This window comes from Pteronotus mesoamericanus, unplaced genomic scaffold (assembly GCF_021234165.1).
Source record: "Pteronotus mesoamericanus isolate MK-2021 breed Mesoamerican mustached bat unplaced genomic scaffold, CSHL_Meso_final scaffold_85, whole genome shotgun sequence".
Classification (NCBI taxonomy): domain Eukaryota; kingdom Metazoa; phylum Chordata; class Mammalia; order Chiroptera; family Mormoopidae; genus Pteronotus; species Pteronotus mesoamericanus.
Genome location: NW_026555329.1, coordinates 53,389,290 through 53,403,187, shown reverse-complemented (window position 1 = coordinate 53,403,187; position 13,898 = coordinate 53,389,290). Strand labels below are relative to the sequence as shown.

Genomic DNA, 13,898 nt, shown 5'->3' with positions numbered 1-13,898 from the left:
CTGTATCTAGTCTAGTCCAAAAACAAGAATAGGAAAAGGAAAAACAATAAAAACCACAGGTACATATATTTTGTATTTGTGATTGTGATTCCTGAATGATTATGTTTTCTGCAAACTTGACAATGCTTTTTATCTTCCTGACCAACTCTGTTTCCTTTAGCACTTTGTACTTATAGGGGTTTGTGTGATTCTAATTAAAATAATACTTCAGATACCCATTATGCATATTGTCCAAGTTCTCTTATTAAAAGGCCTAAGCATTCCAGTGGATCACCATACATATATTTCTTTTTTATTAAATTTATTGGGGCAACAGTGGTTAAGATTATATGTGTTTCAAGTGTACAATATTGCAATACATCATCTATATATTACATTAATTCTCTTCTGTCACTGTATATTTGGCCCCATTACCATCTTCAACCTGCCCCACTTCCCTTTGCTTCTGGTACCCACAATCATATTTCTAATTTTTATTTTTATTTTTTTAAATTTCTTTTATTGTTCAAATACATTTGTCTCCATTTTCCTGCGACCACTTTCTGCTACTCCACCACCCCCACTTCCCACCCTCAACCCTTCCTCACTTTGGCTTTGTCTATGGGTCCTTTATACATGTTCCTTGAACTGAAATTTCCCCTTTTTTTACCCATTACCCCTCCCTTCTCATTACTATTGGTTTCTTTTTTCTTTCAGTGTTGCTGGTTTCAAAGAGGCAATGGTAGTCTTCCTTTGAGAAAGGGAGGTATTTGTGTGAATTCCTTTTCATGACTAATTCTGTGACTGTCTCCCAACTTTTTGTCTTCTTTCTTTTTTTTAATATTTTGTTAGCCAAATTTAATTAGTTTTTTTCACTTTTTTTATTGTTCAATTACAGTTCTCCCCATTCCCCTCCCCCATTTTTCTGCTGCCCTACCCACCCCACATCCCACATTCAATCCTCCCCTTCCACCATTGTCTTTGTCCATGGGTCCTTTATACATGTTCCTTGATGACCCTTCCCCTTCTTTTCCCACTATCTCCCTCCCCCTCCCCTCTGGTTACTATCAGTGTGTTCTTAATTTCCATGGCTGTGGTTCTATTTTGCTCACTTGTTTGTTTTTGTTGATTAGCTTCCACTTATAGGTGAGATCATATGGTATTTGCATTTCACTGCCTGGCTTATTTCTCTTAGCATAATGCTCTCCAGTTCCATCCATGCTGTCTCAAAGGGCAGGAGTTCCTTCTTCCTTTCTGCTGTGTAGTATTGCATTGTGTAAATGTACCAGTTTTTCGATCCACTCATTTACTGATGGGCACTAAGACTGTTTCCAGCACCTGGCTATTGCAAACAACATGCTATGAACAAAGGGGTGCATAGATACTTTTGAACTGGTGTTTCAGGATTCTTAGGGAATAATCCCAGCAGTGGAATTGCTGGGTCGCAAAACAGTACCATTTTTAGTTTTTTGAGAAAATTCCATACTGTTTTCCACAGTGGCTGCCCCAGTCTGCATTCGCACCAACAGTGCAACAGTATTCCCTTTTCTCCACACCCTCACCAGCACTTGGTGTTTGTTAATTTGTTTATGGTGGCCTTCTGACTGGTGTGAAGTGGTATCTCCTTGTGGTTTTAATTTGCATCTCTCTGATGACTAGTGATGCTGAGCATCTTTTCATTTGTCTATGGGCCCTCTGTATATTGTCTTTGGAGAAGTGTGTGTTCAGATCCTTTGCCCATTTTTTAAAAAAAGATTTTATTTCTTTATTTTTAGAAAGAGGGGAAGGGAGGAAGAAAGAGAGGGAGAGAAGCATCAATGTGTGGTTTCCTCTCGTGCATCCCCCACTGGGAACCCGGCCCATAACTGAGGCATGTGGCCTGACTGGGAATTGAACTGGCAACCTGTCTTGTTTGCAGGCTAGTACTCAATCCACTGAGCCCCACCGGCCAGGGCATTTTTTAAATTGGATTGTTTGTCTTCCTGGTATGCAGTCATGTGAGCTCTTTATATATTTTGGAGATCGAACACTTATCTGAGGTATCATTGGCAAATATATTTTCCCATAGAGTTGGCTCCCTTTTCATTTTGCTAATGTTTTCTTTAGCTGTGTAGAAGCTTTTTATTTTGATGAAGTCCCATCTGTTTATTCTTTTCTTTATGTTTCTTGTTCTGGGGGACATATTGGTGACAATATTGCTGCATGGAATATCTGAGAGTTTCCTAACTATGTTCTGCTTTAGGACATTTATGGTGTTGCAAATTATATTTAAGTCTTTTATCATCTTGAGTTTATTTTTGTGTATGGTGTAAGTTGGTGGTTGAGTTTCATTTTTTTTTGCATGTAGCTGTCCAGTTCTCCCAATACCATTTTTTGAAGAGGCTATTTTTACTCCATTTTATGCTCTGTCCCCTCTGTTCAATGTTAATTGACCATAGAGACAACGGATTATTTCTGGGCTCTTTCTTCTGTTCCATTGATCTATGTGTCTGTTCTTATGCCGGTACCAGACTCTTTTGCTTACAGTGGCTTTGTAATGTAGTTTGATATAAGGTATTGTGTTCCCTCCTAGTTTGTTCTTCTTTTCTGAAAATTGCTGATACTATTCGGGGTTGTTTCTGTTGTTACATATAAATTTTTGAACTGTTTGTTCTATATCTGTAAATATGTCATTGGCATTTTAAAAGGGATTGCATTAAATCTATAAATTCCTTTGGGGAAGTATGGACATTTTGATAATGTTAATTCTTCTAATCCATGAACATGGTATATGTTTCCATTTATTTACATCAACTAGGTGTCCCAACTGGGTGCATGAGCAAGTGGGCTCGGCTTCCACTTACATTGCTACTATCTTCTCTTTTCTTTTAACTTTATTTTTATTGTTGACACTACCACAGATGTCCTCATTTTAATCTTTTGCATTTGGATTTCCTTCCTTTTGTGTCCTATGCAACAGGTCATCTCTTTCCAAGAGATGATTTAAAAACATTTTATCTTCCAATTATTTTTTAAACTATTGCTTTTGTAACATTTTTCATTTGTTATATATATTACTGAGCCAATATGTATAATGTTTAGGAAGGCAGGCTCTGTGTTCTGGCTCCATCCCTTACTTGAGAAGTGATAACTGGCATGCCATTTAACCTCTAAGTCTCAGTGGCTTCATCTATATGCTACAATGGAGATACTAGTGATACTAATCTCCTAAGGTTGTAACAAGGATTAAATGGAGTAATGTGGATAAATTGCTCAGCACAGTGCCTGGTACCTGTTGCATATTTTTATCATTATTGTTGCTTTTGCTATAGTTGATATTAATATTGTGGTAGATGGAAAATTTCTCAGGCTTTGAGATCACATCTGACTTCTCTTGTATTCTTGATATAACACAAAATACAAGTACTTCAATGAAGTTTTTTAGAGTTGGTGGATGAAAAGTGAAAAATGAGTTAGCTAATGTTTAAATTCTGATTCAACATACTTATAAGAGATATTTGCATTTATAGATATATATTTTATTTTATTTTTTTATTTTTTAAAAGATTTTATTTATTTATTTATTTTTTAAAAATTTTATTTTAATTTATTTTTTCAAATACATTTGTCTCTGCCAACCTCCCACCACTTTCCCTTGCCCCCTCCCTCCCTCCCTCCCTCGGCTCTTCCCCTTTGGTTTTGTCCATGAGTCCTTGCTATATGTTCCTTGACTTTCCCCTTCCCTTCCTTGTCCCCGCCCCCCACTCCTTCCCTCTTGTCTCTGTTGATTTATTTTCCTTTCAGTGTTGCTGGTCTTATTTTTCTTGCATCTTTGTATTGTTGATTAGGTTCTGCTTATAGGTGAGATCATATGGTATTTGTCTTTCACCCCCTGGCTTATTTCACTTAGCATATATTTTAGTGTACATTTATATTGTATAAAAGGTTCAGATTTGTGAATATGAAAATGATATTTGTAATGTATATTTTTAAATGTATTCAGATTAAGAAGAATTAATTTAAAATTTAGGATAATCGAAATAGCTACCCTAAAAATACTCATGGCATTTTAATGCAATGTTATTTTACAACTTTAAAGTTTATAACACTATAATTGGTAATATGTGTAATCTTTACTACCAGTCAATCTTTTTTATATGACTGAAAAATTATTTTATGCTAGTAAAATTAAAATAATGCTAAAATTGTTAGCATAACAGAATTAAACTAAGGTAACTACTACAATATTATACTCCAAACCAGCTAATTTAAATGCAAAATACTTTTTAAATGCCATTTATCTGGGCTAATGCATGTTAAGGGCTTTAAGGATTAGCTTGTGTAATGGAAATTAAAGTAAAAATAAGCACTGTACAGCAATCTTTACCATTGTTAAATATGAGGAAAATATTAAATAGGTTTATATATAGGCCACTTGAGGAAAATGTATCCACATCACAGCATAGTTAATACAAATGATACTGGCAGATGATAATACTTTCAGAGGCTTTTAAGGGGAAAGCTTGAAAATGCTTATAATCGTCTTCATGTAAATAATGGTATATCATTAACTATGATAGTATAAGGGGGGTAAATGGCACTTTAAAAAATACAACACAAAATAAATTTTAAAATAAATTTAAAAAGAATATGGAAGGGTTTAAAAATAAGATTATTAAAAGATTAAAATAAGCTTGTTATGGAAACTTGGAAAATACAGAAAAGTGAAAATAATCACCTAGATTTTCACTACCCATAAAGTATCACTCTTTTTTTATTTATTAAAGTTTTTTATTTCTTTTTTTAATTTATATTTTAAATACATTTGTCTCTGCCTCCCCCTCACCACTTTCCCTTGTCCCCTCCTTTATTCCCTCCCTCAGTTCTTCCCCTTTGCTAAGTGAAATAAGCCAGGGGGCGAAAGACAAATACCATATGATCTCAACTATAAGCGGAACCTAACTAACAATACAAAGACATAAGGAAAATATGACCAGCAACACTGAAAGGAAAAGAAATCAACAGAGACAAGAGGGAAGAAGGGAGGGCAGGGAAAGGGAAGGGAAGGGGAAAGTCAAGGAACATAAAGTATCACTCTTAATATTTAGTGTGTGTGTATGTGTGTAAAAAGCTCTGTTCAGAAAATCTCCAGCCATATACTATGAAAAATAGAGACATCTATTGAAGAAGATACAAGATACAAGAAACATTGTGCATAACGCAGTGAAGCCTCAGTCCTTTTCACAGACGGCACCTTGGGACCTCACAGAGTTCTCCCAATTACCATCAGCAGTCCCATCATGTTTCTCTGAATCTCATCAATGGTCTGAAATCTCTCCGCTTTCAAAGGTGATTTTAGTTTTGGGAAAAGCCAGAAGTCACAGAGTACCAAATCTGAGCTGTAGGTGGCTGAGTCACCTGGGTGAGTTGAGGTTGTACCAAAATACTCTGTATGAGTTGTGATGCATGAGCAGGCGCAGTGTTGTGACAAAGATGCCAGTCACCAGTTGCCCATAGCTGCAACCTTCTGAATCATTTGAATAGTTTCCACAGAGGAATACAGCTTAACACAAAATTTGATTCAGATTCGTTGCTCTACTCACTCAATCATTTTGAATGCAATGGCGACACAGTATACATGCTCACTGAACAGTTCTACAACCCCTACTGATCAGTACAGTGAAGTCATCATTGTTCATGTATGCACATTCCAGTCCACTCTCTTGGCTTCCAGGTTACACCAATGTAGTGCAAACCATTCCCATTATATTAACAATGACTGGATTTTACACACACACACACACACACACACACACACACACACACACTTCTGGTTTCTGTTCCCTCCTGGGTAATTTTTAAATTTTTAATTAAAAGATAGTTGTGATTATACCTCATAGAAAATTTAGATTTAGATTTGTAATATAAAGGAATCTAAAAACATGTAAAAATTGCTAATAATAAATAATCAGCTATGTTTTCCTTGTATTATTTTAGCCTTTCCTATTTAGACCCTGAAAAAAGTATCACTACTTATATATTTATTCCAAACTTTGTTTTAGTTGCATGTAATTTTGAAGATTATTTTTTAAAACATGGTTGGCATTTAACATACTTTAGTAAACTTTTGGCCATAAATTTGAGAGCATCTAGGTGTTATATGATTGTCATAATTTAATTTTTGAAAATGGAATTTTGAAATACCAGATGATACTACATTTTGTAATTGTTTAATTTCTATTTTTAGGTCCCACTATACCTGGAAAACCCTGGGAGGACTCAGGTACAGAAAGTCCAGAGACAGCAAGTAAAACCCTTCATAACCCTTGACAACCAGATTGTGAACCAGACTCTTAAACGATCCCACCCTTCAGTGCAAAGAAATGTGCTTGTGGTGCAGCATGGACATTCATCTCCCAAGAGTGACACTGGCCTGACTGGAAATCCACTCACCAAGTTGCTGACTCATGGAAAAAGAGATGACAATGTGGAATGGCATGTATGTCTAATAGCTGCTTATGAAAATATTTGAGGTTTTGAAAAAAAAGGCATTCAAAGAAATTGAAGTTGACATTTTTATAGTAAAAATTCCAAATATAAGTTCATTTAACAGAAGAGATACTTTAATTTTTAAATTTGTAATAGTTAATTATACACATTAATTATTCATAATAAAATATAAAAATTCATTTAAATACTCATTTCAGTTATGTATTAAGACAAAATAATCACTAACAGTAATATATGTTAAGAAGATTTTGTTTTTGGATGAGGCATGGAAAGATCTTTGTTATTAAAAATAACAAAATAATTTATTTTATAAAACAAACAACCCAGCTGAAAATCAAGCATAGTTCTTTACAAGTAGAGTATTCAATAACCACTGCATGACTTAGGGTCCATTGCCCACACTGGAACCTAAACTCTCACCACTTTACTGAAAATAAATCAGTTTATTCTGAAGTTATTTGGGTCTTATTGATATAAATAAAATACTAAATTATGGGACTTGCATATAGATCCTGTGTGGTGACCATCTTCATTAATAAATTTTTTTTCTTTAGTTTCAGGTGTACTACATAGTGGTTAGACAATTTTATAATTTAAAAAGTGTTCCTGCTGATATTTCTAGTACCCACCTGGCACCATGCATAGTTATTATTTACTATATTCCCTATGCTGTAATTCACATCCCTGTGACTATTTTGTAACTACCAATTTGTACTTCTTAATCCCTTTACCTTTTTCAACCAATCCTCTACTCTACATACCCTCTGGAAACCACTAGTTTGTTTTCTGTACTCATGAGTCTGTTTCTGTTTTGTTTGTTTATTTATTTTGTTCTTTAGATTAATATATAAGTGAAATAATATGATATTTGTATTTTTCTGACCAACTTATTATACTTAGCTTAATACACTTTAGGTACAACCATGCTGTGGTAAATGGTAAGATTTCATTCTTTTATTAACGATCCAATAATATTCCATTGTATATATTTACCACTACTTCTTTAGCCAATTATCTGTTGATGAGCACTTGGATTGCTTCCATATTTTTGCTTGGTAACTAATACTGCAATGAACATGGGGGTACATATCTTCTTTCAAATTAGTGTTTTGGATTTCTTTGGATATATTCCCAGAAGTAGAATAACTGGGTCATAAGGCACTTCCATTTTTAATTTTTTGAAGAACCACCATACTGTTTTTCATAGTGCCTGCACCAATCTGCATTTGCACCAACAGTACATGAGGGTTCCTTTTTTTCCACATCCTCACCAACGCTTGTATTAATGATAGCCATTCTGCCATGGTTGGTGTGACTGAGTTGGAGTGTAGTCCCATAAACTGAAAGGTCACAGGTTCAATTCTGGTCAGGGCACATGTCTGGGTTGAGTTTGGTCACTGGTCAAGGCACATGTGAGAGGCAGCTGATTGGTGTTTCTCTCTCACGTCAGTTCCTCCCTCTATCTACCCTCCCTTCCCCTATCTCTAAAATCAATAAGCATGTCCTTGGGTGAGGTTAAAAAAAATGAAAGCCATTTTTACAGGTGTGAGGAAATATTTCACTGTAATTTTTATTTGCAGTGATGTTAAGCATTTTTTCATATATCTATTGGCCACATGTATGTCCTTTTGGGAGAAGTGTCTATTCAGATTCTCTGCTCAATATTTAATTGATTGGTTTTTTTTTGGTGTTGAGTTTTATGAGTTAATATAAATTTTCAATATTAATCCCTTATTGGATGTATCATGGGCAAATATTTTCTCTCATTCAGTAGGTTGTTATTTTCATTCTGTTGACGGTTTCCTTTGCTGGACAAAAACTTTTAGTTTGATATAGTTCCATTTGCTTCATTTTCTTTTGTTTTCCTTGACTGATCAGATGTGTCAGAAAAACTATTGCTAAGGGAAATGTCACAGATTTTACTGTCTGTGTTTTTCTTCTAGGAGTTTTATGGTTTTGAGTCTTACATTTAAGTCTTTAATTCATTTTGAGGTTTCTCTCGTATATGATTTAAGAAGATGGTCTAGTTTCATATTTTTTGCATGTATCTGTTCAGTTTTCCCAAAACCATTTATTAAATAGACAGTTTTTACCCATGCATGTTCTTGCTTTCTTTGTGAAATATATGTTAATTAAGTGTATATGTGTGGGTTTATTCGAGGACTTTCTATTCTATTGCATTGATCTATATGGCTCTTTTTATGCCATTATCATGCAGTTTGATTACTAGCCTTGTAGTATAGTTTGGTATCAGGTAGCATGATACTTCCACTTTGTTCTTCTTTCTCAAGTTTGCTGTAACTATTTGAGGTATTTTGTGGTTTCACATAAATTTTTGGGTTATTTTTTCTAGTTTTGTCATATACACCATTGGTATTTTGAGAGTTTGTGTTGAATATAAAGATTGCTTTAGGTAGTATATACATTATAATGATATTAATTCTTTCTATGCAAGGCATGATATATGCTTCCATTTATTTGTATCTTCTTTGATTTTAATCTTCAAATGCTCTAATTTTCTGAGTACAAGACTTTTACCTCTTTTTAAAATTTATTCTTAGGTATTTTTTAATTTTTTGATGCAATTGTAAATGGAAATTTTTTTAGTTTCCTTTTCTGATAGTTTATTATTGATGTGTAATATGCAACTAATATTTGAATATTTATTTTTTTATCCTACTGCACTACTTAATTCATTTATCAGTTCTAGTTTTTTGATGGAATCTTTAGAGTTCTCTATATACAGTATCATGTTATCTGCAAATAATGACAATTTTGCCTCTTCCTTTCCAATTTGGATGCCTTTTATTTCTTCTTCTTGTGTGATTTCTGTGGCCAGGACTTCCAGAGTTCTGCAAAAGTGAACATCTTGTGTAGTTTATGGCTTTAATGGAAACACTCAGTTTTTCCCCCATTTAGTATAATGTTATCTGTGAGTTTGTCATATAGCTTTTATTATGTTGAAGTATTTTCCTGCTATTCCCACTTTGTTGATGGTGTTTATCATAAATAGGTGTTGGGTTTTGTCAAATGATTTTTTACATCTATTGATACAATCATATGATTTTTGTCCTTTAATTTTGTAAGTGTTGTAACACATTAAGTGACTCATGGATATTGTACCAACCTTGCATCCCAGGAATAAATCTTTATGATCTTCTGGATCATAGTTTTTGATCTTTTTAATGCATTGCAGAATTCAGCTTGCCAATATTTTGTTGAGGATTTTAGCATCTATGATCATCAGGGATATTGGTCTATAATTTTCTTTCTTAATAGTGTCTATATCTGGTTTTGGAATTAAGATAATGCTGGTTTTGTAAAATGATCTTGGAAATATTCCCTCCTCCTGTATTTTTGGAATAGTTTGAGAAAAAGAGGTGAGTTCTTTGAATGTTTGGTAAAATTCATCTGTGAAGCCATCTGATCCAGAACTTTTCTTTGTTTGGAGCTTTTTCAGCTACAGCTATGATTTTGTTTCTTATAATCAGTCTATTCAGATTTCTTGTTTTTTCTTGATTCAGTTTTGGAAGATTGTATGTTTCTAGGAATTTGTCCATTTCATCCAGATTGTCCAATTCGTTGCCGTATGATTGTTCATTGTATTTTGTTATAATTCTTTGTATTTCTGTGCTGTCAGTTATTACTTTTTTCATTTTTTATTTTACTTGAGTTCTCTCTCTCTTTCTCTTTCTCATTTTTTGTTTTTGATGAGTCTGATTATAGGTTTATCAATCATGTTTATCTTTTCAAAGGATCAGCTTTTGGTTCATGAAAGTTTTGTATTGTTTTTTAGACTCTATTTTGTTTCTTTTCATTCTGATCTTTGTTATTTCCTGACTTCTATTCATTTTGGGCTTTGTTTCTTGTTCTTTTCCTAGTTCTTTTAGATATAAGTAATATTTTAGATATTTAATAATATTATTTATTTGAAATTTTTCTTGTTTCTTCAAGTAGGCTTATACTGATACAAATTTTTTTCTTAGGACTGATTTTGCTGGGTCCTATAACTTTTTGGATTGTTGTATTTTCATTTTTGTCTCAAGTTATCTTTTGATTTCTTTCCTGATCTCATTATTAACCCATTCATTGTTTAGTAATATGTTGTTTAGCCTATATATGTTTGTATGTTTTTTATCTTCTGTCTTTTTAGATAATAAAATCTTTTTTTACTTTTTATTGTTCTTTTAGAGTTGTCCCAATTTTTTCCTCATTGCTCTCCCCTAAACCTAATCTAAACCCCCACCCCCCAATCAGGCCCCACCCTGTTGTCTATGTCCATGGGCCTTTTATACATGTTTCTTGACTAGACCCTTGATTTCTAGTTTTGTACTATTGTGGTCTGAGTAGATGTTTGATATGATTTCAGTCTTCTTAAATTTATTGAAACTTGTTTTGTGTCCTACCATGTGGTCTATCTATGAAAATGTTCATTGTGTACTTTAAAAGAATGTATATTCTGGTGTTTTAGGGTAAAATGTCTTGTAGATATCATTTAAATCCATCTGATCTAGTATGTCATTTAAGGCCATTGTTTCTTTATTTTCTTTCTGGAAGATACATCATTTGATGTCAATGAGGTATCAAAATCTCCTACTGTGATTGTATTACTGTCAGTTTGTCTCTTTATGTCTATCAAGGTTTGCTCTACATATTTAGCTGCTCCTATGTTGGGTACGTAAATATTTACAATCTTATTGGATTGTACCTTCATCATTATATAATGGCCTTTCTTATCTCTTTTTATAACTTTAAAGTTTATTTTGGTTACTGTAAGTATTGCTACCCCAGATTTATTTTCATTTCCATATGCATTAAATATCTCTTTCTGTCCCTTTACTTTCAGTCTGTTTGTGTCTTGTGTTCTGACGTAGGTCTCTTGTAAATAGCATATGTATGGATCTGTTTACTTACTCATTCAGCCACTTTATGTTATTTTTATTGGAGCATTTAACCCATTTATATTTAAAGTATTTACTGATAGGTACATGTTTATTGCTACTTTATTCTTTTAAGTTGTATTCCTATTTTTCTTGCATGTGAAGCTCATTATTTCTCCTTCAATTTTAAATGATAGCCTTTCTGGGTAGACTAATATTGATTGTAGGCCCTTGCTTTTCTTCACTTTGAATATTTGATGGTGTGTGCTTCTTTGGGCTCATCTTGTTTGACACTCTCCATGCTTCCTGGACTTGCATGTCTATTTTTTTTCCCACCAGCTTAGCAAAGTTTTCAGTATTATTACTTCAAATAGTTTCTGAATTCTTTGATCTCTCTCTTCTTCTAGGACTCGTATTATGTTGGTGGTGTTATGCTTCATCTTCTTTCAAGGGTTCTGTAAACTATCCTCATTTAATTTCTTTTGTTTTTGCTGCTTTGATTGGGGTTTTCTGTTATTTTGTCTTCCAAATCACTGATTCAGTCTTCTGATTCATCTCATCTGTTGTTGATTCTTTATTCTTTATTTCAGATATTGAATCATTCATTTTGGACTCGTTCATTTTTTATGGTTGCTTTGTATTTTTGTGTGCTTACTTTATACATATATATTTTTTTCTTTTTTTAAATTTTATTTTAATTTATTTTTTCAAATACATTTGTCTCTGCCTACCCCCCAACACTTTCCCTTGCACCCTCCTTCCAACCCTCCCTCAGCTCTTCCCCCTTGGTTTTGTCCATGAGTCCTTCCTATATGTTCCTTGACTTTCCCCTTCCCTTCTGTTTCCCAACCCATCCTACCTCCTTCCCTCTTGTCTCTGTTGATTTCTTATCCTTTCAGTGTTGCTGGTCTTATTTTCCTCGCTTCTTTGTCTTGTTGGTTAGGTTCCGCTTATAGGTGAGAACATATGGTATTTGTCTTCTGCCCCCTGGCTTATTTCGCTTAAGATAATGCTCTCCAGTACTATCCATGCTGTCACGAAGTTTAGTTGTTCTTTTTTTCTTTCTGCTGCGTACTATTCCATTGTGTATATGTACCATCACTTTTTGATCCAACCATCTACTGATGGGCATTTAGGTTGCTTCCAACACTTGGCTATTGTAATTGTGCTGCTATGAACATTGGGGTGCATAGGTTCTTTTGTATTGGCCTTTTGGTGTTCTTAGGGTATAGTACCAGCAGGGGAATCACTGGATCAAAAGGCAGTTCCATTTTCAGCTTTTTGAGGAAATTCCACACTGCTTTCCACAGTGGCTGCACCAGTCTGCATTCCCACCAACAGTGGACTAGGGTTCCCTTTTCTCCACAGCCTCGCCAGCACCTGTTGTTTGTGGATCTGTTTCTGATGGCCATTCTGACTGGTGTGAGGTGGTACCTCATGGTGGTTTTGATCTGCTTTTCTCTGATGGCTAGTGATGCTGAGCATCCTTCCAAATGCCTCTGGGCCCTCTGTATCTCCTCCTTGGAAAAGTGTCTCCCCAGGTCCTTTGCCCATTTTTTGATTGGATCGTTTGTCTTTTTGGAGTGGAGTCGAGTGAGTTCTTTATATATCTTGGAGATCAAACGTCTACCTGATGTATCATTAGCGAATATATTTTCCCATATGGTTGGCTCCCTTTTCATTTTGCTGCTGTTTTCTTTTGCCGTGCAGAAGCTTCTTATTTTGATGAGGTCCCACTTGCTTATTTTTTCCTTTATGTCCCTTGCTTTAGGAGACATATCAGTGAAAAATTTGCTTCATGGGATATCTGAGAGTTTCCTGCCAATGTTCTCCTCTAGGACTTTGATGGTGTTGCGACGTCTATTTAAGTATTTGATCCATCTTGAGTTTATTTTTGTGTATGGTGTCAGCTGATGATCCAATTTCAATTTTTTGCATGTAGCCGTCCAGCTCTCCCAACACCATTTGTTGAAGAGGCTATTATTGCTTCATTTTGTGCTTCTGCCCACCTTGTTAAATATTAGATGTCCATAGAGACCTGGGCTTATTTCTGGGCTTTCTATTCTGTTCCACTGGTCTATGGGTCTGTTCTTGTGCCAGTACCAGATTGTTTGGAGTATAGTGGCTTTGTAGTATAGTTTGATGTCCGGTATTGTGATCCCTCCTACTTTGTTTTTCTTTCTCAAAATTGCTGAGGCTATTCGGGGTCGTTTATGGTAACATATAAATTTTTGAAATGTCTGTTCTAATTCTGTGAAGTACGTCATTGGTATTTTAATAGGGATTGTGTTGAATCTATAAATTCCTTTGGGTAGTATGGACATTTTGATATTAATTCTTCCAATCCATGAGCACGGTATATGCTTCCATTTATTTGTGTCTTCCTTACTTTCTTTCTTCAAAGTTGTATCGTTTTCTGCGTACAGGTCTTTTACGTCTTTGGTTAAATATATGCCTAGGTACTTTATTTTTCTTCTTGCTATATCGAATGGTATTTTTTTTCTGATTTCTTCTTTTTCTATTGCATTGCTGGTATACAGAAATGCCTTT

At 34.4% G+C, this 13,898-nt stretch overlaps 1 protein-coding gene across 1 annotated transcript in view; it reads left to right on the top strand.

Moving 5' to 3' along the window:
- The window catches only part of TFEC (transcription factor EC), a 118,863-nt gene that overhangs the window by 35,740 nt on the left and 69,225 nt on the right, over window positions 1-13,898 (top strand). Inside the window, exon 2 of the mRNA XM_054564647.1 lies at window positions 6,206-6,457. Within this exon, the coding sequence (XP_054420622.1) occupies window positions 6,206-6,457 (252 nt within the window). The remainder of the gene's footprint in view (window positions 1-6,205; window positions 6,458-13,898) is intronic.